At 44.3% G+C, this 22,534-nt stretch overlaps 1 protein-coding gene across 1 annotated transcript; it reads right to left on the bottom strand.

Annotated features, from left to right (window-relative positions):
* Positions 1-20: 20 nt before the first annotated feature.
* LOC128762371 (smoothelin-like) lies at positions 21-21,560 on the bottom strand (the record flags this gene model as incomplete). The annotated part of the gene is made up of 17 exons (XM_053870590.1): positions 21-503; positions 2,859-3,010; positions 3,082-3,208; positions 3,302-3,472; positions 3,537-3,624; positions 3,690-3,752; positions 3,861-4,040; positions 4,535-4,567; positions 4,708-4,783; positions 4,860-5,039; positions 9,681-9,742; positions 11,811-12,374; positions 12,921-12,960; positions 13,747-14,336; positions 17,487-17,574; positions 21,326-21,371; positions 21,490-21,560. Coding segments are annotated over 17 exons (2,694 nt in total), but the record flags the coding sequence as incomplete, so codon positions are not given.
* Between the last annotated feature and the right edge of the window lie 974 nt (positions 21,561-22,534).

Raw genomic sequence — 22,534 nt, 5'->3', positions numbered from 1 at the left:
TTAAATTAATTCACTATTTTAGTACCAAAATGGAAATCAGGCGTTGGAACAAAGCTGAAGATGAAGTTCTTCAGTGAAACAGGAATCAGCTTCAGTTAGAAAATTAAAAAACAGATAAAATACGTTCAAATGTGTTTTCAAAACATTTGTTGTCTCGTGTGGCGTCTGGACGTGACGCGTTTAAAAATGACAAATATAAAGCTTTAAAACCTGCGCCGCCCTCTGCTGGTGACCTGTGGGATGGGCGTGTCCAAAAGCAAACGTTGACACACAACTTGTCCATCAGACGTCAGTGAGCCGTCGTGTGAAGCGGGTGACGGGGCAGGGGAACACGGAGAGGTCACTGGAGGCAGAGGTCGGACGGTCGGCCCATCAGCATCTCGTGCCTGCGCAGGTGGTTGACCAGAGACTGGACATAGGTGAAGACACACTTGGAATCAGGCTTGTTGCCCATGATCATCATGTCCTCCACTTCCAGCAGAGGCATGCAGTTGGCGTATTTCCTGGAACACAACACAGGCAAGACCTTTGAGAGACGGGACAGAAGGCACCAAGTTTCGGACGGAACCGTACAACTTCCTATATTTTCAATCACCTGTTTAATTCATTCATATTTAACTGCCGGTTGTCTCTTCAACATTCTACATTTTTATTTCATGCCGTCTAAGATCATAATTCTGTTAGATGGCGTACGACTCAATGGCCACTAGAGGGCAGCACTAGCGCAGTGGTGGGCAGTAACGGTAACATTTCCAGTGGAGCCACATTGTGTACAGACGTGTATAAAAAAAACAGAACTGTAATAAAACAGCTATTAAATTGATAGTATACCCATTTTATTTCACTTAGGATTCAAGTTAAGCTAAGTCAATAAACATTTTGGATAATATTTTGGCACCCCCCCAAAATTTTTTTTTACTAAAAGTGAACTTCCGATTACAAAACTATATAGCAAATATAGTAGTACCATAGATTCTTAATAGAAATCAATAAATATGAAAGATAAGAACGTAAGCCATAACATATATGTGCCAAAAAACACAATTAATAGAGTAAACAAAAAAAATAAAGGAAAAACTGTGGCAGGATAATAAAGGAAATATAGTTTTACAGAAAGATTCATATAAGAAAAAAATGGTTTAATAAAAACTGAAACTGGCTTCTAATTGTTTTTAACGCCAATAAAAAATGTCAAACAAAATTAAAAATCAGAACTCGCATGTGGCTGTACAATATCAGCAATATCAAATATCAAAACAAAAGTTGTATGTGCTCAGTATGTTTCTATATGTATTCAGCTTGACCTCATGAAGGCCAGATAAAAACAGGTCGGCACAACAGCTAGCTCACAAACGTGTTAATAATAATGGCCATTGAAGAAACAAAAAAAAACAAAACAAAAAAAACCCACTTTATTTTTACTATCAGACTGCAACTTTACTAGCTCGTAAAGCACAAACAGCAGTAAAGTTGAGAAAAAACAACGTGGTGACCCTCCTGCTGTTTCTCATCCCGTCTGTTTGAAGCCCAGAGACGCATCGCTTCCTTTTAAAGTGCTGCACAGAGAGAGGGAGCTTCGCTCTGTTCAGCTGTGACAAACACAAACCCACATTCGCGCATCCCTCGGACTCACACAGTTGCTCAGATAAACCCACCCACAAGGACCAGCTAACGTGAACCATGGACTTCTCCCGCTCTCACCATGGGCTGAAATTAGGCTGGGTTGGACTCTAGGAGGAGTTTTTGGTTTTAACCAGGCCCTTGGTCACCAGACCCCTGTAGAACTCCTGCAGGTACGTGTACACACACTTCCAATCCGGCTCTCGCATCTTCACCATATCGTCCACATCCAGCAGCTGCGGACAGTCCACCAGTTTCCTGCGACCAAGGACGTGGAGAGGAAGGAGGGAGACCCACCACGGGAGGTGAGAGAGAGAGAACAGGACAGAGGGATGACCGACAGGAGAGAAAACAGATGAAGCCGTGAGCAGCCAATTGAAAACAGGTTCAAAGTGAGAAGACAGAGGGGATAAAAAAAGACATAAAAAAATAACATTACGATGGCTGTGATGGTTAATACATCCATGAACTGACATGCTTCATGAACACGACACACACAGCAGGTGGTATAACACACAAAACAAAATGCAATGGGCCTCAGTTGAAGCTCATTCCGCCATTTTGTTTGTCATTTTCATGACCATTCTCTATGTTTGGTGTGTCAACAACAATACAGGAAACAAAACGACGAGCAAATACACAAATATACATTTTGGTGTCGACAAACGAAAAGGTGTGTGTATCTGGGGTGTCCAGGTCAACTACAGTGAGGTGCTCATGGAAGTGTGAGCGTGCACATCAACAAGTAGAGGAGGCTCCGCGTTGAGGTTCAGCTCACGCTAGCGTGGCGGGTGAGGGTCGTCACACGTGTGCAGGGTTTGATGTAAGAAAGTAAGAGACGGGAAAGAGAGAGTGGTAAGAAGAGGAGGGGAAACGTAACCGTAACGTTTGGCTTTCTTACACGTCGGTGGTGAGATGATGGGATCAGAGAGAGGACATTTGGGACGTTAAGAGTTTTAGTAGCAGTTTCTAGGACTCCTGAGAGAGACATTTGAGTCAAACAACTGGGCAGCAATCGGGTGTCCTTGGGGACAAAGTAGAGGTTTCTGTGATCTATCGAGTAATAGGAGACACTTAGGATGACATATGAACGTGGAGAACCCTTTCAAATAATATGTTACTGCGTAGTAATATGATCCAAAAACTGCATCTAACCTTATTTGTTAATGTTGTGGGTCACACGCCTGAAAATCTGATATTGTTTGGTCAGGTGACCGGGACAGGAGGTTTGAACTCACTCTGCGGCGCTGAAGGCCACCTCGAAGTTTTGCCGGCGGTTACTGGGGCTCAGGGAGCTGTAGTCGAAGGCTTCTGGGAAGAAATTGTGCACCAGCGCACAGAAAGCCATCCCATTGCTCCAACTGGAGGAGAAGTTCTGGATATCCACGTGCTGCGGGAGAGATGGAAATGAGAAGTGACGCTGCTGAATAGCAACTGCACACACGGCAGTCTCAGGCTAACCTCGTACGAGCGGGTCTTTGCCCGACACCAGTCCAGCAGCATCTGCTTGATGGAGTTTGCGTTGGGAACGCCAAAGCTGGTGGAACGCTGGACTCTGTTTATTTTGGAGACCGCCTGATTTCCAGGACTTAAAAAAACGTCAGGTCTGTGTTAATATTTACATGCTTTCCTCGACTCACTGGCTTTGTTTGGTGCGGATGCTTCTGTGTTTATGTCTCACCCGCCGCCCTCTTTCTCCAGCTTCTCCATCATGGCCTTCCTCGCCTGCATGGCAGACGTTTTGGGCAACGTCTGCGCTCTCATCAGCTCCTTGCGTCGCTCGGCTTGCCGCCGCTCCACAGCAGCCAGCCCCCCGCTGCGAGGGGAGGTGTCGTCCTCTCGGTCGAACACGCTGTCAAGACAACAAGCAGAGTTCAGCTTCCATCTCATCTTTTTCTCCTTTTTTGTCAACGCACCTGCCAACTTTTTTGCCCATGTTAGAAGTGGAGGAGGAAGAAGAGGTGGAGGAGGAATAGCTGTAGGATTTTGACTGGACGGTGCCTCCTGAAGCATAAACACACATGGTTTAACTATTATATCTCACAGTCAAAGAGCAAGCGACGACTCACTGTCTGTTTTCTGGACATAACTGGCCTCCACCACTGTGCTGCGTGTCGACCTGCTCCCATCATCTGAACACGCAGAAACACACTTGATTATTTGTTTATATTTGAAGGCTGAGACAAAGCAAGAAAGTGTGGCTCGGGTCCTGCTATTTCAAGAGTTGGACATGTATTCACCGGACTGGGCGAAGCGGTTCGTCTTGGTGACTTGGCTGAGGGTTGATCCATCGCTGGACTTCTCCACCTTCCTCATCACCACCTCTCCACTTCCCACTCCGGCGCGACCTTTCTGCGATCGCTCTTCTCTCTGCTGCCGAAGCTCCTGCAGACGGGTTTCCCGCTCCTTCTCTCTCTGGTCTGGAACAAATGAACGCAGGGAAGTTTTGTCAGCGGAAAAACAGGAGGGCGACTTTGTCATTTCGGACTGGTACAGCAATGGATGTTAGACGAGACGGCATCCAAATATGAGGAAGCGCATTCTGGAATTCTTTCCACCATGCCATTAAGTTCTCCAATACACAAACATCTGCAGGTGGAACTCTTAAAGAGCTGTCAAGTGTTGCACAAACATCACAGATCAAACACACGATTGGGCTCCGATTGGTCTGTGCAGCACTTGACATCCAATTCTTTGAAGAGGTTTTTAGGGCTGAAGAGCCCTTGTTACCATCTGTGAACACTAGAATGCAGTGTTGAACACATGCACATTTCCTAACACATCCTCCTCCTCCCAGCACATTCAGTAGTGTATGATGTTAATGTGGTGGGAGGACAAGGCCAGGATGGTGCAAACAAAGAAAAAGGCAGGCACGCGTGGCAACCATCAAACACTTCAAGCAAATCCCACATACCTAGTTCCTCTTGGGTACAGCCTAGCTTGGCCTCTGAGGGCAGACGAATACAAATATGGTGCAAATGACCCATTAACTCTTGAAAGGCCGAAGTGTTCTAACAAAGCTGGAGAATCATATTTGAACCCGGACACCATCAATGGATGGATATGTCCGGGAAACTCAAAAATTACCTCTCTTTTTCTTGCGCAGGTCTCTCATGGCAGCGCGGATCATCTTCCTCTCCTCAAAGTCCTTAGAGTCATCCAGCTGCAGGACACGAATCAAACAGTGAGCAATTGTGTTGTGTCGCAGCAGACGTCGCACATAGGCACGTGGGCATCACCATTTTGTCAAGTAGCTCTTCATCCTCGATGGCAGCCAACTGTTCAGCAGTCAGGGTTCCAGACATGTTCTCAGCTTTGTTGAGTGTGGTGGAGCCATTTGGAATAGTGGGGACTTGACACTGCACCTGGATGGGCGGTCCAGATGAGAACTCGGGAGCCACGACTGGATCGGTCTCCATCTGCAGCCACAACATAAATACACATGGTCAGTTTTAACAGCGCAACCTTTCATGAGAAGTGAGCGAAGGGAGATGTTCAAAAGCATCACAGGAAGTCAACAGAAATATGAGGTGGCCACTATTTTGGCAGGCAGGCAGATTGGAAACAACAATTTAACACCAAAACCTGTCACATACAATGGAATCATAGACTACAGCCAGGACTCAAACTTGAGGTATGGAGTCCGTAATCGGGTCCATAGCATCACCAAACAAACAAGCATTAACTGTAAAAAGCAGTCTCACCACTTGCACAAATCCCATAATGTACTGCAAGAGTGAAAACTCTCTTTGATGGACTGAATATAATCACACAATAATTTAGATATCAACACACTAGAAAGGCAGCAGCAAGTTCTGAGAGCTCATCTTATTGAAATCTTCCCAAACATCTTTCCAAAGAATTCTGTGACATTCCCTGCTATGTCCTTCAGGGAAAGGTCCACACATGATGCATGCAGGTCTGACAGCATGTTACAGACACTCTGCAGTAAATCCTGCGTAAACACCACGCCGGCGCTCATATGCAGCAGCAATTGGCGGTGGGATACTCGCGCTGTGGCTTCAATGCTGTTGTGGTTACAGAGTCCTGAAATAGCTCAGACAGCTGGCCCCTTCTCTGTCCACGCTGACCTCTCCCCCCTCACAGGGCCCCTGCTAGTCCAGGTCCCACCAGGCACACAAAAGCCTGCTCCGTGATTGTTAGTGATCATCTGGTTTAGGTGGCGATTATAGCTTGAGACCAGAGCGATACGTCAAAACCTTCATCACAAACAAAGACAAAAACATCACTGTTCTAAATATTATACATCAAAGACCAGTACCATGCTGTCATCCCATGATATGTTGGCCATGAGAGCCGGAGCCGAGAGCGAACGGCAGGATGCAAATGTAGGAGGGTGACAGACGGGGAATGACTTGAGCTTCAAACTCTCAGACGCGTCTTGTACATCCGCCGTGAGGACAGAATCCAGCACTGAAGGTTCCAAGTCTTGAGACATGACACACGATAAGTCTGTGGTTGGGACAGGTTGGGCATCTTGGGGAGGGGGCTGGAGATCCGATACCTCTTGATGCTCCGCTTCCTTGTTGTCAGGCTCATGGCTGGGTGGAAGTGTTAATGGTGTTGTCTCAGAGGAAAAAGAACTTCCAAGTGTCACAGCATCAGTGAGCCCCATGAGCTGGCACAGGACCTCCACTTGCCTCACCAACCTCTCCTGCTGGATTCTCAGTTTCAAGTTCTCCTCCTGGAGCCAGGCAACGGTCTGGGCCAGGGGAGCGATTTTGGATACTGCCTCCTCCAACTGAGCATCCACTCGCTTTCCAAAGGTTTTCAAATCAGTGTGGATCTCGCTCACAGCACATCGCAGTGTCAGTTCCAGCTTCTCCTCTCCGAACAATTCTTCCTCATCCTCCGCCACATCTCCAGAAAGCAGATCGCCAATCGCCTCCTCCAGGCCGGACTCTATACCCGGGCTTTCTGGACTGCCTGATGGCTCCGGAGCTGGCGATGTTGGGAGGAAGTCCAGGCTCACTCCAGGCATGACTGGATCAGCAATACTGACTCTTCTGACCGTTGAATTATTCAGTTTAATTTCCCGGGAAATGATATATATTCCGGAAGTTGAGCGATGTCCTGTCCGTTCCCAGAGATATTCCAAAGAATGTGCTCTATATAGACTCTGTAGTTCACCCCTCTTTATTGACCAACACCCTGACAGCCAATGAGCAAGTGAGGAATTTCGTTTCCAAGGCAGCAGTTGCACCAACCCCTTTTTCCAGGTGCCATGGACATGTCCATTTATCTCCCAGCCATTATTCCACTAAGCCAGTCCAGAGGCACTGCGAGAGCCAAAGGGAAACGAGTGCTGGCAACAAACCTGACCCCTCCCATCCGCAAAACCTCTTTCCACTTTCTCTATATTTAAAGCTCACGTCCTTCACACCTCGACAGACGGGCTTTAGGGTTTAGCTGTGACTTTGGGTCTGGTCCAGGTTACACACAATCATTTGAGATCACTTGGAATTATTGCACGTGGTTCCAGACTAATCCAGTCAGAGAAGTAACAGGGATCAGCCCGGTGTTACAGGTCATGATAAAGCTGACCAGCAGGGGTGAACCAAGGACTGTGGACATCCATCAACAGGCAAACAGTGAGAAACAAAGACAAAGCTGTCACTTAGACTGGTCTGTGTTAAGATTATTATGGTTCATATTATTTCCACAAAAAAACCCCAAATTATTCAGCAAACAACTGTTAAAGCAGCTTGGATGAGGCATGTCCGATATCGAAATCCAATTGGGAATCTGAATAAATACTCAGCTCTAGTCACCGAAAGAACCAGACACATGGTGGTCTCCCCCACAGTATGTGTGGTTTTAGCAAATGGTTGCTTGCGAAGAGTGGAGCCAGTGGAGAAGACTTCTCCCTGGTGAGATCAGGGTTATAGTTCGGAGGCTGTACAACAAGGGGCGAGACCTAAATGCAGCGACTCTCTGTCATGCCTCTCAGTGATCTCAATAGCTCCCTCTTAATAAAACGAAACTATCAGAATAGCAAGTCAATATTCTACAAACAGCAACACCTACATATATTTTTGTTGGGCAACAAAAAAAGCATATGTTGTCGTTGCACTACTATAGTGTTCATGAGTGGGCATTACTTTCACAGCACCATCACCCACGTTTGTGGACCACGCTTGCATCTGCGGTGCATGAGAGTGGGTTGAGTAACAACATGCGTCACGGATCGGCAGTATGTCAACAATGAAGTCCTTATCCCTCCATGCAACAGGACAATCTGTCACTGGCCATGAGGGGGTGTGACAATGTTCGCACAGCGGCACGTTACCAGCGTGACCTGCAGATCAACACTTGTGTTCATAAGCACAGCGAGCACAGGGATGGAGCTGTCACCTGGTTTTATGTATTTGAGTTCAATGCCAACAGGAGGACAGCTGGGAGGACAAGCAGCAGCTATGGACACTAGAGACAGAGCACATCCACAACGTGTTGTCATATTGTTATTCCTATTTTTATCCAATAAACAGATGTCACTTCACTGATAACTCCTTGGCAGAATGGCAGCTCTCTTCTCTTCAAATTAAAAACAGATGAATTGATGTTGATAACAGCATGTGCCGAGGCTGGGCTTACAAGAAAGATCTGGACCACACAAACTTCTCACGGCGGGGCGACGCCAGTCAAGGACTAATTCACAATTGATGATTAAACCCTGTTCCCGATTTAAACAAGTACATTACAGGCCTCGGTTTACAGTACAATAAGTACTATTTATTTTAAAGTGTGGCTGAACTGAGTCTTTAATAAATTCTTTCAGATCATGATTTTAAACATTATATTGTACTGCAAAATATGCTGTCGAATTCATCACAACATATCATTTTAAGTGCAACCCACAACACAATGTCACCCAGAACACCCACAACCCACCCAAAACTTTAAATAGACACCATAGTGATCATGCCATGAACATTGAAAGTCAAGAGAATGTGGCTCCAGCTATCGTCATTTCAATGATCAAGGTAGGATCCTTGCATAGCAGCCACATGATAAACCCAAGTATCACCAGTAAATAATTGTTTCTCTAACATGGTCGCTGGTTACATACGTCAGCAGTGACAAAGGTTATGACTCAGAAATGTACAGAAGTGAATAACAAACCATTAGGTAAATACAAAATCTATTGCATGCAATGGCAAAAGTGTGAGATTAGACAATTTTTAAGACACAAAAAGATGGTGCAGAAATGACTAAAATGCTATCACTTCAATGGCAGAGAAGACAAATGTGAGAGCTGTGAAACCCTCCACAAAGGCGACACAATCATATTAAAGTTGTTTGGTTTCGATATATAGATCCCTCACCTCTTTCAGGACTGCTGCTGTCGAGCCAACAAAGTGCTCATCTGTATTCACTCTCCGTTGGACACCTTAAATCTACTCTGCACCCTGATAGACTCACCCCTAAAGCGTAGCACCGCCACCAAAATGTCCACTATCATCAACGCCTCAGTTGACTAATGCACCTCACTTTTCCCCCAGGATCATCACCACCTCCCACTGGGTCTCCAGCTAGACACTTCCTTTCATGGAGGAAGACGGATGTAAGAACAGAGGCTACCTACTCTGCCGAACTCAGAGGTCAGAGGCAAAAGATCAGTTTGTTCTCAGGAGTCTTGAGAGCAGTCACTTTCCATCATTAGTGGACACACTGGCCTCTTCCAGCCAATGAGAACCGAGGAACAGTAACATCTTTAGAACCCCGAGAAATGATGTGATGAAGACCTTGTCAACAGAGCTGGACGTAATCAGAGAAGATGAAGACAGACAGGTGGGATTTAGGAGAAAGTGCTCCTCCATAAGTCTCTCTGGGTATTGTCTGCAGAGAAAACAAGCAATGCCCGGAGTTCCTCCCTCTCCCACTCTCTCTCCTTCACATACCCTAGAAGGAGAGATGTGACTGGCTACCCTCTCCCGTGTTTGATAAACACTGATCTTCCCTTTGCTCTCACTCCTCTCTCACACCGGCCATGTTTCTTATGATCTCATTTCATAATGGAGCAACAGTTTTACACTTACCTTGACGGAGGATCCGGATGTAGAGATCTTGAATGGTGTCGCTCTGAGACCAAGAGTCAGCTCTGACAAGAAAAGAGAGAGAAGACAAGTTCACTTCAGGTTTTTATTTTATTCACATTGGGGTGAGAGCAAAGCTGCATGTAGTCTTGACTGAACACAAATGCCATTCATGCTGTAACACCTTAGCATCACTTCTGGCTCATGAGCTTCAATGCCCCTTATCATTGCAAGAGGATTAATGAAGTTCTTCACTGGTGGAGCCTTTAAAGGTTCCTTGGGCTTACAGTTGCAACTGGTTACCGTACTCTCGAAGCTGCTGCAGCTACTGCAGGCCAAGAGGACAAAGAAACAGTTCCTAGAAAGTGTGCATGGCAGCAATCGAGCATGAAATTTGAAACCATGTTTTAATCCACGTGTGAAACACAGACACGTCCAAGTGCAGCTATGTTGCAAAGGTAGACAGCTCTCAGTTACATAAGCTGCCGGCTTGACGTTAAAAAGACCAGGGAGAGAATCTGTTACATAAACAACCCATCCTTATTCACCTCCGATGAGTATGCACTCCGCGCTGCCTTCACTTCCTCTGAACATATAGTGGAGGATTGATGCACACCAGTGGAGCATGATGGAGTTTTAGGACTTATTAGGAGTTCGGGGGAAACGGAAACATAGATAGCATGCTTTCCTTGGAGGTCCGCGAAACCCAAAAAAGGAGCGTAAAGCTTTATATGTGACCTTGGCAGTAGGGAAGCGACGAGACACTCCTTTTGAAAGTGCACAATGGGCAGAATGTATGCAGACAGATGGATGAGGTCAGTAGGTGTGAAACAATGAAGGACTGTTTGTTAAAAGAAACAATATACTTTTCAAGAAGGTTGAACTAACAAAACAGGACAACATGTGGACAGACGTTTTGCAAGATAAAGACTTGAACACAACAAGGAGATTGAATTGGACATAAAATAGTGTGCCAAAAAGGGAATGAATTAAAAGTAATAGGACGAGAAATCTTGATAATAGCCAATTTAAAAACGCTAAAAATAAATGAAAAGTTGACAGAAGAGGATATTTTTTTGACCATATCATTTACAAACCGACTAAATATGAACATTTTTATTGTTCATATTTTTAATTGCCTCAACAAGTTGAACAGTCCTCACAGCAACCTCCATTTTTGTCAAACCTAAGCTACTTTTACAGCAATATTTCCGTCTTGCTTCACTTTACACAGTCCCTTTCAACTGTTGCACAGGCCTCAGACAAACAGCTGTTGTTTCTATTGTCCTGATGGACTGCTGACCTCACTCCTCCACACCCCAACTACATGACCACTGCAACAAATGCCCTTTAGATGAACCACGTCCGTGTTAGCATTCTGACATCGCGGAACAGCCTCTGTGTCGTGACTGATTTCTTGTTCTTCTCCGAGAAGTCTTGTTCAACTGGAGAGAAGTGATCAATTAGTCTATCTGCACTGAAGAGCTTTAGAAGAGTTAACAGCATAGTGAACATGTTGATCTCTTTCAAGACTAGCTAAACACTTCTGCATGTTTTACATGACAGAGCTTCAATCATACTTATAAATAAATTACCTGACGTGAGCCCCAAGATGTGAACTAAACGTCAGACAAGACCAAATAAAAACACTCCTCTAAATGATACAGAAAGGGAAAAACTTGTTTAGTTCCCACTGATTCTTGGTCCTATCAAGCAGCTATAGAATCAAATGTATTTCGTGGCCGGTGGCTTTCCAAAAGGACTTCATGGACAGGTACACAAAATTGATCGTGGAACTCTCATAATGAAATTACTATATATAAAAACAAGTGGTTTCATTTATCATCATTGCAAATAAAAGCATCAACAGTGGTGAAACAAATGAGTTTAAGACTTCAGATGTGAGATTTAGGATGGTATTTAATCACAGGTTACTTACTATGTTACTAACAACCAAAAAAAGGACAAAAATCTTGTTGAAACTGTAAATGGAAATGATGCAGAGATCGATCATTCCTTTGTAAAATAAAACCATATCATGTGATGAACATTGGTAATAAAATAATCTAATGCATAGAATCTCCTCTCCTTTTTTAAATTGAGAAGAAAGTTTTACTTGACATGTCTTCTTACCGGCTTTCTGCCCAAGGGCATTGGTGGTGATGCGCGGGGTCATGTTGGTGATGGGGATAATGGTGCCCATGGGGGATGAAGTCGAGGAGGTGGTGGAGCGTCCATCCTTGATCTCAATGGTGAGGAAGGTCTTCATGTCTGGGTCTGCCTCTCCCGGGGTGACCTGCTGAGCAGCTTCTGTCCCTGGGGTCTCTGCTTTCTTTGAGCGTGTAAAGGCATGCTCATCCTTTTCAGTGGGATTCCTCGTCCCGCCCAGAGACTCTTGAGAGTGGCTGAGTGAGGACAGAGGTTTGCTAACCCCTCCTCCAAGCTGACTTTTAGAGATGCTGGAGGCAGTGCGGGAGTCCGCGTTTGGCCTTGCCGGCCACTCTCTAGATGCTGCAGCAGAGTGGTTGAAGCGCTCAATAGATCTGGAGAGACTGCCTGAGCTGCCACTGTTGCCGTTCCTCACAGGACCACTCTTTGGAGCAGGACTCTGAATAGGCTCTGTGAACTTTCGCATACGATCCCGCACCGAGTTAGTGCGGTTGAACCGGTCCAGTACAACATCTTTCTTCTCATTCTCTGTAAGAACACATGGAGAATGGGATTTAACAACACAGGATTTTGAAACGCTGAGAATCCTCCATGCCCTTGCTTCTTCTCAGCCTTTCCATCTCTCCTTGTTCACCTGACTGGACCTCCTTAAATCTCCCTCCATCAGTGAGACTCTGAGGCACCTTTCTTCCACTCTAAGATTTTCTTTACATTCTCTTCACTAATCCTTCCAAACACAAAGCTTGAGGACACTGAAAATGGAAAAAGCTCCAAAGATTAAAGGAGAAGAAGCCTCTGAGGTCATGTTACGCAGAAAAGAAACAGTTTACGGCACAGTGGGCAGTTGATGGTGCCTCTGCTTGAATTAAGGAAAATGGAGCATATGCAAACACTTTCCCCTCCCTGACATCTGGCCTGTAAAACTGGCCCTATACGGTCACACACACACTCCAGCAGGTTATGAAACATCTGCGTGGACATCATCACCGAATAAATGATCTTTAAAGGGAAATTAACTCACACTCACTATTGATTTGATTTAAATATACGTCTGAATTAAGAGGGCACTCTTACCAGCAGGCTTCACTTTGATAGGATCACGGTGTGCGAGGATCTGGGGACATGAGGGGACAAGTGAGTGATAGGAGCGAGACAGGGCGCTGGATTTACACATGGCAGCAACACACACACGTACACACAGACATACACAATTCTACAGCAAATCAAAGGGTGATATTTTCCTTATGCAACATTTGTGTCTAGAGTCAAGCCCAGGGCCTGTGTTCTAATTTAGGCAGAGGTTCCGTGTTGGACCCCAACATGCTTACATTGCTGGTAGACAGTAGAGCGGCGGCTAATATTGTAGAGAGTAATAAAAAGTGAGCAGAGTCGCCTTTAAGTAAACACATTTGGAGGGAGTCACGGCAACCCGGGGCTTATATGATGGGAACCAACAATACGTGCGGCACGCGGAGATGAGGAAACACAGACGGCCTCGGTTCATTACAGAGATAATCTCACCCTGACAGCAGGTAGATGCAACACAGGTGAGTTTACGTAGCCAAGCGACGAGAAGCAAACACAGCGTTACGCCTGCTGAGCGTTTATGATCGAGGCCCGGGACTCGAGTCAGGAACTTGGGCGACACGTTCGCGAGCGAGGGACCGAGTGACGCAACAGCACACTCTAGTGGCGGATGTGCAGACAGACATGTTCGACTGCAATGATTTACGGATTCTACTTCATTTACTGTATGATTTGAGGTTCACAGGATTTATGAATAAATGATATTTAGTTATTTTCATCTCATTAGGTCCATTGACAATGAAATGACATATTTCTGTTGGGCACATTTTTTATCCAATGAAGTGAATTACACACGTCTGATCAAGACTACTACCTTCTGCTTCACCAAATCTCTCTTCCCTTGTGAAGTGCTGTCGATCAGACCCCCTTCAGACCGTTTGAGGCCCTGCACATGGTCTGCGCTGGACTGAGTATCTGCTTCTGAATCAGTGCTGCAGGTTGAGCCGCCCGTGTTGACCTTCATGTCGTCTTCGGAGGACATTCTTGCGCTGTGGTCAGATGCGGCTGAGTCGGCCCGCTTTCTCGACAAAAGGCCAACGCTGTCTGAGACACCAGAATCCGAGACATCTGAGCCCAGTCTGTTCCTGGTGTTAGCAGGCGAGCCTGAACTACGCTCAGATGCTCCAGAGTTCAGCCGGCTCCGCTGGAAGGAACCCTGGCTCTTGTCTGAGGCACCGGAGTCGTGCCGGACCCTGTAGGCTGAGTCCACAGAGTCCAGCGTGCACCTGGGTAGCGCTGACGTCAGACTTTTGTCTGAGGTGGAAGAGTCAGACCTCTGACGGTGAGGTAGGACGTGGTCTGGCTCCGCGACCACTTGGTCTCTCTGAGGCTGGAGCAGCAGAGGTCCAGAGCTGTCATCCTTGACCAGGTGGTCCAGCACTAACACCATTCCTGAGCCGGAACCTGTGGTGGGAAAAAAAAAAAAAAAAAAAAAAAAAAAAAAAAATCGATAAATAAATCTTAATCATCTTATCCATGCATTAATGCAATGCACTGTGTGAAGGACTTATGTTTACTACGCAATACAATTCTGTAATAAATGTACAAAGTAAACCGGCAAATGAAGGGCAAAAAGTAAGGATAACTGTCCAGGAAAAAAATCTTCATGCAATAACCAATGAATCTAGAGCACAAGCTAGAGAGACACCACACATTAAAATAAAAATTATGTGTTGATCGTAACGCCTGTGGTGCTCACACACATCAAAATTTTCTCCCACCACCAATGGAGAAGCTTGTCCTCTAGAAATCTTGCAAAATCACATAAAGATATAATTTAAAAAATTGCAATGCAAAAACACAATATAGAGTGTTGCCGGTCTTGAGAGTTTTTTCAACACAAACATCTGAACAATGACATGAACAAAATCATTCATGTCACAATGAGGAGCTCCCCACACACACAAAGAATTGAGTGCATTTAACATTGAGAGTCAAGGATCACTCTTAATTCTTGCTGTCTGAACCATGATAATGAGGCCACTGTTCACATAAGCACCTATGAATATAATACATGGGATGTGTAACAGCTTCTGAAAGACTTAATCTACACAAAAGGCTCCACACAGAGCTGTTATCCTTCCTCTAACCCAGAGAACCAGTTGAGGTTAGACCAGAAAAAAAATCACTTGAGATCAGAGAGGCACGTGGAGACAGGAGGGGATGTTGGTATTTCCTCCAGACTGGACTCAGTTCCTGAGTAAAGATGTTTAAGATTGTGTCAGTGGATGTGCGTAGAAGAAAAGGAAAGGATCATGAATGGCTAAAGGAGGTGAGCAAATGCAAGGAGTCAGACAGGAAGTGGGGTGAAATAGAGACTTGGACAAGTACTTCCTATACTTGATGTCAAAACTCCTTAACTCCTCAGGAAGCTGAACTCCAAACATCAGAAGCCACATCCTCCCACTGAGATCGTCTCTTGCAATTGAAGGAATAACTGGGGCAAGTGAACACAGCACAAAGATAAGGGAGAGGCCACAAGTGTCTTCACGGCCCTTTTCCATGCAGAAGCATGAAGTCATGAAAGTTTGGATCAAACTTCTACAACGTAAATGAAGTATATTTTATTAGTATACCTTTAGACCACATCAGAAATCGGCTGCAAGAAGACCAAATATATCCTAGGCTGAAACCCAAGACAAGGAAACAAGTCTCACTCACTGTTGAAGATATTGTGCTTGAACTGATTTGTTCTGTGCGTGTGATAATGGGTGACAAGTCATCATGTTTGTTGTTCAAACACATAGAAAGTGTTCCAGTGTTGGGACAACATGTCCTCCTTCATTTGCATTGAAGAAAAATGCTGAGGTAAATCCTGAGGACAACCATGATATGGAAAGTGATGAACCACAGTGGTGTTTCAAGCAGCTGGGAGGAGCAGCCACACAATATGAAGTGACTCCGATCAAATCAAAACATCTCAGTCAAATCATTAGTGGTTACTGCATCGCTGCGCTACAATGTTAATAATCAGTTTAAACTCCCCAACACGCACCTTTTGAAAAAAGGCTGGTGGATTACGTAACTCAACGTGAACTGTTGATGTGATTACGGCACACAATTAGGACGTTAATGGGCCGTTCTCACGTGCGACGCTATGAATAGACCACGAGACAGCAATGAGCCGAGCCTCTTTCGCACGGGTCAATAGTAAGTCAAGCAAGAGCCGGACCACGGTTTTCTCACAATAGTATTTCTGACATCAGGAGATCTCATGTGCAGTGTGAGGGAGAATCTGGGAAAATCCCTGCTGCTGCTCAATAATGAGACTTGCTTCGCAAAAGCACTTGTGCATTGTGCTGCCACTCAACACGCAGAGCACTGACAAAGAGCAGCAGAGGGTTTTCTTTATTCCTGTGACACACAGCGAAGCAACCAACCAAAGAAGGATGATGTTTGTCTTTGCTGCGAATGGGTGAACACCAGTTGGAGATCACCGGCAGATGACCTCAGCTGAAATGCAGTAAAACACAAGTGTGCCTTTAAGAGATGTCTCATCGGATGCAAGAAAGTAAGTGTGGGACCAGCGACAAGGAGGCAAAAGGCGTAATACTTAGAAGCGTAGGGCAACACATTTAAAAGACCAGGTTAAAGACAAAACACTAAAAATACAACCTTCAGTTCAGTTTTTATGTAAATTTGTATGGTTTTATCAATCTATATTTGACTGAAAAGAACGGACATTCATATATCTTAAACATGGGTCATCTGTTGACCAGGGACTTCACTTTCACTTTCCCTCGGTGGTCCACTTTGTTGACCCAAATTTCACCCTAATTATAAGGCAGGACTAAATCTGGAGCAGTTTCGATGCCACTTTAAGCTTTGCCTCTGTTCTGGTACCAGCTTTATTTAACAGAGGTGTGGCTGTAGGGTTTCCCCTTGTTGCCTCTAACTTCACGTCCGTGAGAAGAACGTCGGTAGCCAAGTCCAGAGCAGACCAGGCCACACAGATTCACATTGTTGTGGGCAAAAGCCTCAGAAGAAGGTAATTTAGGGTTGGGTTGGATAAACAATACAAGCTATTAAAGTGAATCCGTTTTTTTCTTTCTTTCTGACAATTTTGATTTAGAACAAGATGGCGACACAAGGCATCCATCTAGAAGCCTGGGCCTGTTCTCAAAGCCTTTTCATTCTGGACTGAAAGCTCACGTTCACGCAGCTTTATTAACAGCTGCAGTAACAAACAGCTAATGAAATTACTTCACGCTGAAGAAGCCCTCCAACAGTTAATAAAGTCAGATGAAGGAGCCTAAAGAGTCTGAGCTAACATGACCTCTTGACTGCCACCTCAGCAGAATAGCTCCTTTGCTTGGCTGTTTTAACAAGTCGCTGAGAGGAAATTGCACAGAGTCAGTCGGATATAGACGCAGGTTCACAGGACAGAAGTGTTCAGTGTTGCTGCTGACTTTTGGCTCCTTATCCAAACTAAATCTGGAGGTGGGTGTTTACGGTATATACAAGCGTTTGTGTGTCAATAATGCAGAGGGTGTGGCCCAAACAAACGAGTGTGTGAAGGTGCAACCAGTTTAAAAATCAGGCTGATAAACTCACCTTTTCTGTGCAGCTCTGTGTTTTGATGAGCCTGTTGGCCTTGTAGCTCCCTGATCTGAGGTTCACTTTGACTTTCCTCTTCTTTCTCCTGCAGAAAAAAGGGTTTCACATCAATTCGGCACATCACCATCTCACTTTAGATGGAGCTGATTCAACACAACAATAATGTTTTGTTAAAGCCAAGGATGAGTCTGTACTGCACGTGCTGAACTGTCAGTGGGCCAAATCTGGTTCCGCTTCATCAAGAGGTTCAAATAAATGCCTTAAAGTTGGCTTAAATTCATATTCAATAGCGAAGTGCGACTCTAATGCAGGTCCATATCATAACCCATGGAGATCATGATGTTGGTTTTAGCAAGCACACTGTAGCTGTCATCACTTAATCTGGAGTCTTGTTCAGAGAGGAGGGAATTCCACCAAAGACAGGAAAGTTTATGAAGGTTTGTGCTTCAGGCAGAAAAGTTTGGGATGTATTTTGAGAGACGTTTACTGCAACAATGAAAAAAGGAGATTGACAGTATTAAACCTAAAATAGCAAGGAACAACCCATCAAGTCTATGAATCCCACTTAACTGCATGGAACCAATTTCTCAAATTTCTCTGTTGTGTACTGTGACCAACTATTTATATTTGTATTTATCAACAAAAATACACCTGTAGTGTTGCATATTAATCAATGACTTGAACAGGAACATTAGTGAGTAGCTTCAGAAGGAGCCTTGTTTGTCAGGTTGAAATATTTTCCTTTAACTACAGCACAATTCACAAACAAACTGTTAATCCGGACCACATGAACAGGACTTGCTCTGCGTAGCCTCTCAAAAATCCACTTGCGTCAAGTCTCGTCACTTCTAAGACTTGTTATACCATCTGGGGTGAGATGGTAGTGTATTACGAGCACTTTTCCAAATTACTTTGGTCTTTAATTTGCACTGATGAGAGGAAATTCTCAGCGGGCGAAAGGCCATGACGGAGACCTCAGCGGTAGTTTGGTGCACAGACAGGAAGCTAAGGAGGTGTGCAGAGGACAGAGAAAAGATGTAAATACCAGCACTTCTGTTGGGCCTCTGACCTCAAGATACTCGACAGGAATATCAGCTGCATAAATAGAGTTGGTGTGAGGATGTGTGCACATCCACACAACCGCACAATTACTCCCACAGATATCCACGACACTCTTGAGGAGCTGCAGACGTTACCACAGGGCAATAATCTCCGAGGCTCTATGCATCGCTGGAAAAGGGCAACAGAAAAACTGCACTTTCAAAGATATCATTTAAATAGTTCTGACATGTTTAGGTGGGAGCCTTAAGAAAGCAAGACAGACAAGCTTTTAGGAACTCAAAGTATTATTATGTCAGGGTAACAGTTCCAACATCACATCAAAATTCTGATCTTTCCACCAGCAATGAAAGTAGACAGGCGCTCACACAATCCAACTACTATCACAGAACAAACACCCTTATCAAGCTCACGTCTGCCAGCAGCAGAGTCAAGCTGCAATAAATCATCTTTGTGTGTTAATCATTTCAGAGTGTCAAAGTCAGTCGCAGCAGCATTAAAGTTCATTAAAGTTGAGTGTGCGAGCAGCCAGCTCAATCACACTGACAAAACGCAATCAGACAGCAGAAACCAAAGCAAACACCCGAGTTCAGCTGCCCAGGTTGTTAACAGAGATTCTATTAAATCTGACACATTTGAAAAAAATACAGTCTCAGCAGCAAGTTTGAAAGCAGTAATGTGTAAAAGCATCCTTTGTTTTGCTTGCAAAAAGTGTGAGATAACTTGAGCTAATACACATTTAACAAAGTTACAAAAGTCTTTAGAAAACATGACGGCAGAACTATTAGTGACTTAAGTTGATGCTTGATCAATCATCAAGTATCTAAAGGATGACTCGGCTAGTCTGCATTTAATGTGTATGGGTTGACTAACATCAAATTATAGTGCTGCGGATAATAGTTTTTAAAAAGAAAAGAAAAAAAGTATGTCTTTTATGTGTGCATTGTGAAATGGTCCCATTCCTTCAACGTTTTTCAACTAGTCAAGCATGAAGCCGTCCGCAACCAATTCAATCGTCTATTCTAGTCAATGATGTTTTGACTACTCATTGCACCTCTGACGGCAGCATACTATTGCGCTCAAGCATCAGTTGCTGTTCCACTATAAAGTCCATTCACAGTCAGACCTCCTGTCTCCTCAGTCGCAAAGAAATCCACTCAATTCACTCCCATGCCTCCATATGATCTTCAATGTGATGTCCATCCTTCACAAGAGTAATAAGAAATGCAACCCAAAACTGAGCACAGCTCTGAAGCAAAGAAACCTGACAGTTTGTATTCAGCAGGTTTTAAATCCTTTTGACTTTAATATTCAAACCTGCGGATTTATATTTATATTTATTATCAATTCATCTCTGAACTGGTGTCTTCAGTGTTTTAAGAAAGTAGTCACCCTCCACTTCAATGCAAAACAACTCTAATTTACAACTCAGTATGTGTTAAGATGCGACAAGAGAAGTCTGGATGAAGGAAAGTAAAACCTTTGGAATGTACTTGAAACAAGTTCACTCCAAGTCGAATGGACATGGAGGGATGCAAATAGCTTTTCCCAAACACTGCAAAGCCTAAAGACAGTCATAATGCGAGGGGGTCACACGAAACAGGGAGCGGGAGTTTCTCAGAGCGACACAGAGGGGGATAATTGTGTTTGGGCCGTAAACACAATTAGAGAGAACGAGTCCCTCTTCGCCCGACCCCGTCGCTCCCTCTGATGCTTCTAACAGGAGCGAGACGGAAAGCCATCATTTAACAGCTCCCACTAACTCATGTTTCCCTCAGACATACAGAGGCGAAAGAGAGAAGATAAAGTGGAAGCCGAGACATGACTGAGTTTGGAGCTTGCCGCCAGCCTCAATGCTGTCATTAGCGGCTTCTCGCTGGCCCCCGGAGTCGACATCTGATAAACTGGAACCAAAACTGACACTGTCCCGTTCCTTCTCTCAACCACTCACCCTCCGACCGCAGGAGCCAGTTTGTGTCAGACTATAATTGCAAAACCCAATACCACGGACACAAGAGAGGACTGCTCTTTCCTGTTACCGCAGAGAGGCGTAGGCCATCTGGACTCCTCTGAACCTTCAACATCTGCAATAAAACATCCCTATGCGGAAGTCTGACACGGTGAGACAAAGTTCACACCTCTGAAATGAAGCAGCTCACTTGTCTCTGAACTTATCTGATCAAGTCTCTCCACGAGTAGCAACAGATAATATGAATACAATATTAAAACTAGACAGTAATGTATTTGTAAAAAATAAATAAATCACTGCTAAATTCTTTGGGTGATCACTTTAGGCTTTCATCCAAAAATGACAAAGAAAAAAGCAACACAATCGATTTTCCCATAAAATAGGATGTCTTCCTGTAACAGTCACGTCTTTCACCAGAAGAGTTCAGGAGGCATTAAAAGTGACTGTCATCATCATCACATGCCAGTTTCTATACATCAAACTGCCCTTCCATGAAGGCTCTCAAGTTTTTAGACAGTTTAGACAAGTTGACTTTATCTATTCCCCTCTTGGAACATGTTTGTGGTAGGTTCAGACTGCAGACAAGCTTTTAGTTTGGCTCCAAAAACCTGGCAGTCTAAAGGTGAGCGTCAGTAACTCACCTTGACTGCATGCAAAACTAAGACTCCTTACTTCATTAAGTTACCTCATTCATCCAGTCAAACATCCTTAAATAGAGCTGATTTTACTGCACTCTTTTAAAGACACTAAATGTTTCCAGGAAAAACGTGTACAATTCCAACGAGTGAGAAGAGAGAAATACACCAACCTGAGCAGCTTCAACAGAGGAAGGATCGTTCCCGTCGTCTATCAAACTGATGAAAAGTAGCTGGATGAGAACTCAAAGTTTTGCCAGGCCAAATGAATGATTAAAAGAAACCAGGAGCATCTGTGTCTGTCTCTCAACAGGAGGAAAATAAAAGTGACATTTACCTCTCTACTAGACAGACCGCCTCACTTCCTAACTCTCTCTCTCCCCCTCTGTGCTCCCGCTCCGTCAGCAGTCACTGTTCTGTAGTCAGGACGTCCGCTGCTCTGACGCTCTACTCCCTCAGCCACATTTTACACACAGACATATGCACCACAGACCAACACCACACACAACACAACACAATCAAGCCACTCCCTTGACTTCCCCTCCCTCTGATTCGGACTCCACAGGGATGCCCTCCCCACCCCCACCAACCCCTCCACCAAACACAAGGTTAAAGGGTTGACACATTAACTTCAGTCACTCCACCTTCTTTTTTTTGACCTTGTTTTGAGTCAATATTTACCGGGATATATTTACCGGGAATGATGTACACCATAATACAGGTCTCTTCGGCACATCAACGTTGACTGGCAAGGTTTTTTTAGGTGAGTAAAATAGCAATACATTTTGTAATGGCAAATACATTATGAAGTACAAAACAGTGAAGTGAAAATTAGGTCATATGCACAAATTATTAAATATAAAGATTAATGTAATAAATAAGCATTGTTATAAAAAGATACTTGGAAAAAAAAGAACAAAAATGAGTTGAAATATCAAATAACTTTCACATTTAATGTAGGGACAGGAAGAAAAACTACTTTACTGTAAATATTTGTACTGAAATATGATGATAGGAGCATCACGACATTGTGATAGATGAAATCAAGATGGAAAAAAATGGCATATTGGACAAAAGATGACCAAGTATATTTAGCTATGAGGAGTAATATGACAACTGGGGCTGAAAAACATGACATTATTGTGTCAATAGATGAACTGTTAAGATGTTAATATTTCTTAAATTCCCCTGCTCGTCCTATGGCAGTGATTTACCTTCAGTGGTACGGCTTAGGTTATTTCCTGATTGTGAGTTATTGAAGCTACAGACATTCAAACCCAAGTAATCCACAGACTCAACTGATCAAAACTGTCACACCACATTTGAGTCAGACATTATTCAGATCATCAAATCCATCATTTGGGGTTCCTGGTTGACTTGTT

This window comes from Synchiropus splendidus, chromosome 7 (genome assembly GCF_027744825.2).
Source record: "Synchiropus splendidus isolate RoL2022-P1 chromosome 7, RoL_Sspl_1.0, whole genome shotgun sequence".
In the NCBI taxonomy this organism is placed as follows: Eukaryota; Metazoa; Chordata; class Actinopteri; order Syngnathiformes; family Callionymidae; genus Synchiropus; species Synchiropus splendidus.
This window is presented reverse-complemented; position numbering and strand designations above follow the sequence as displayed.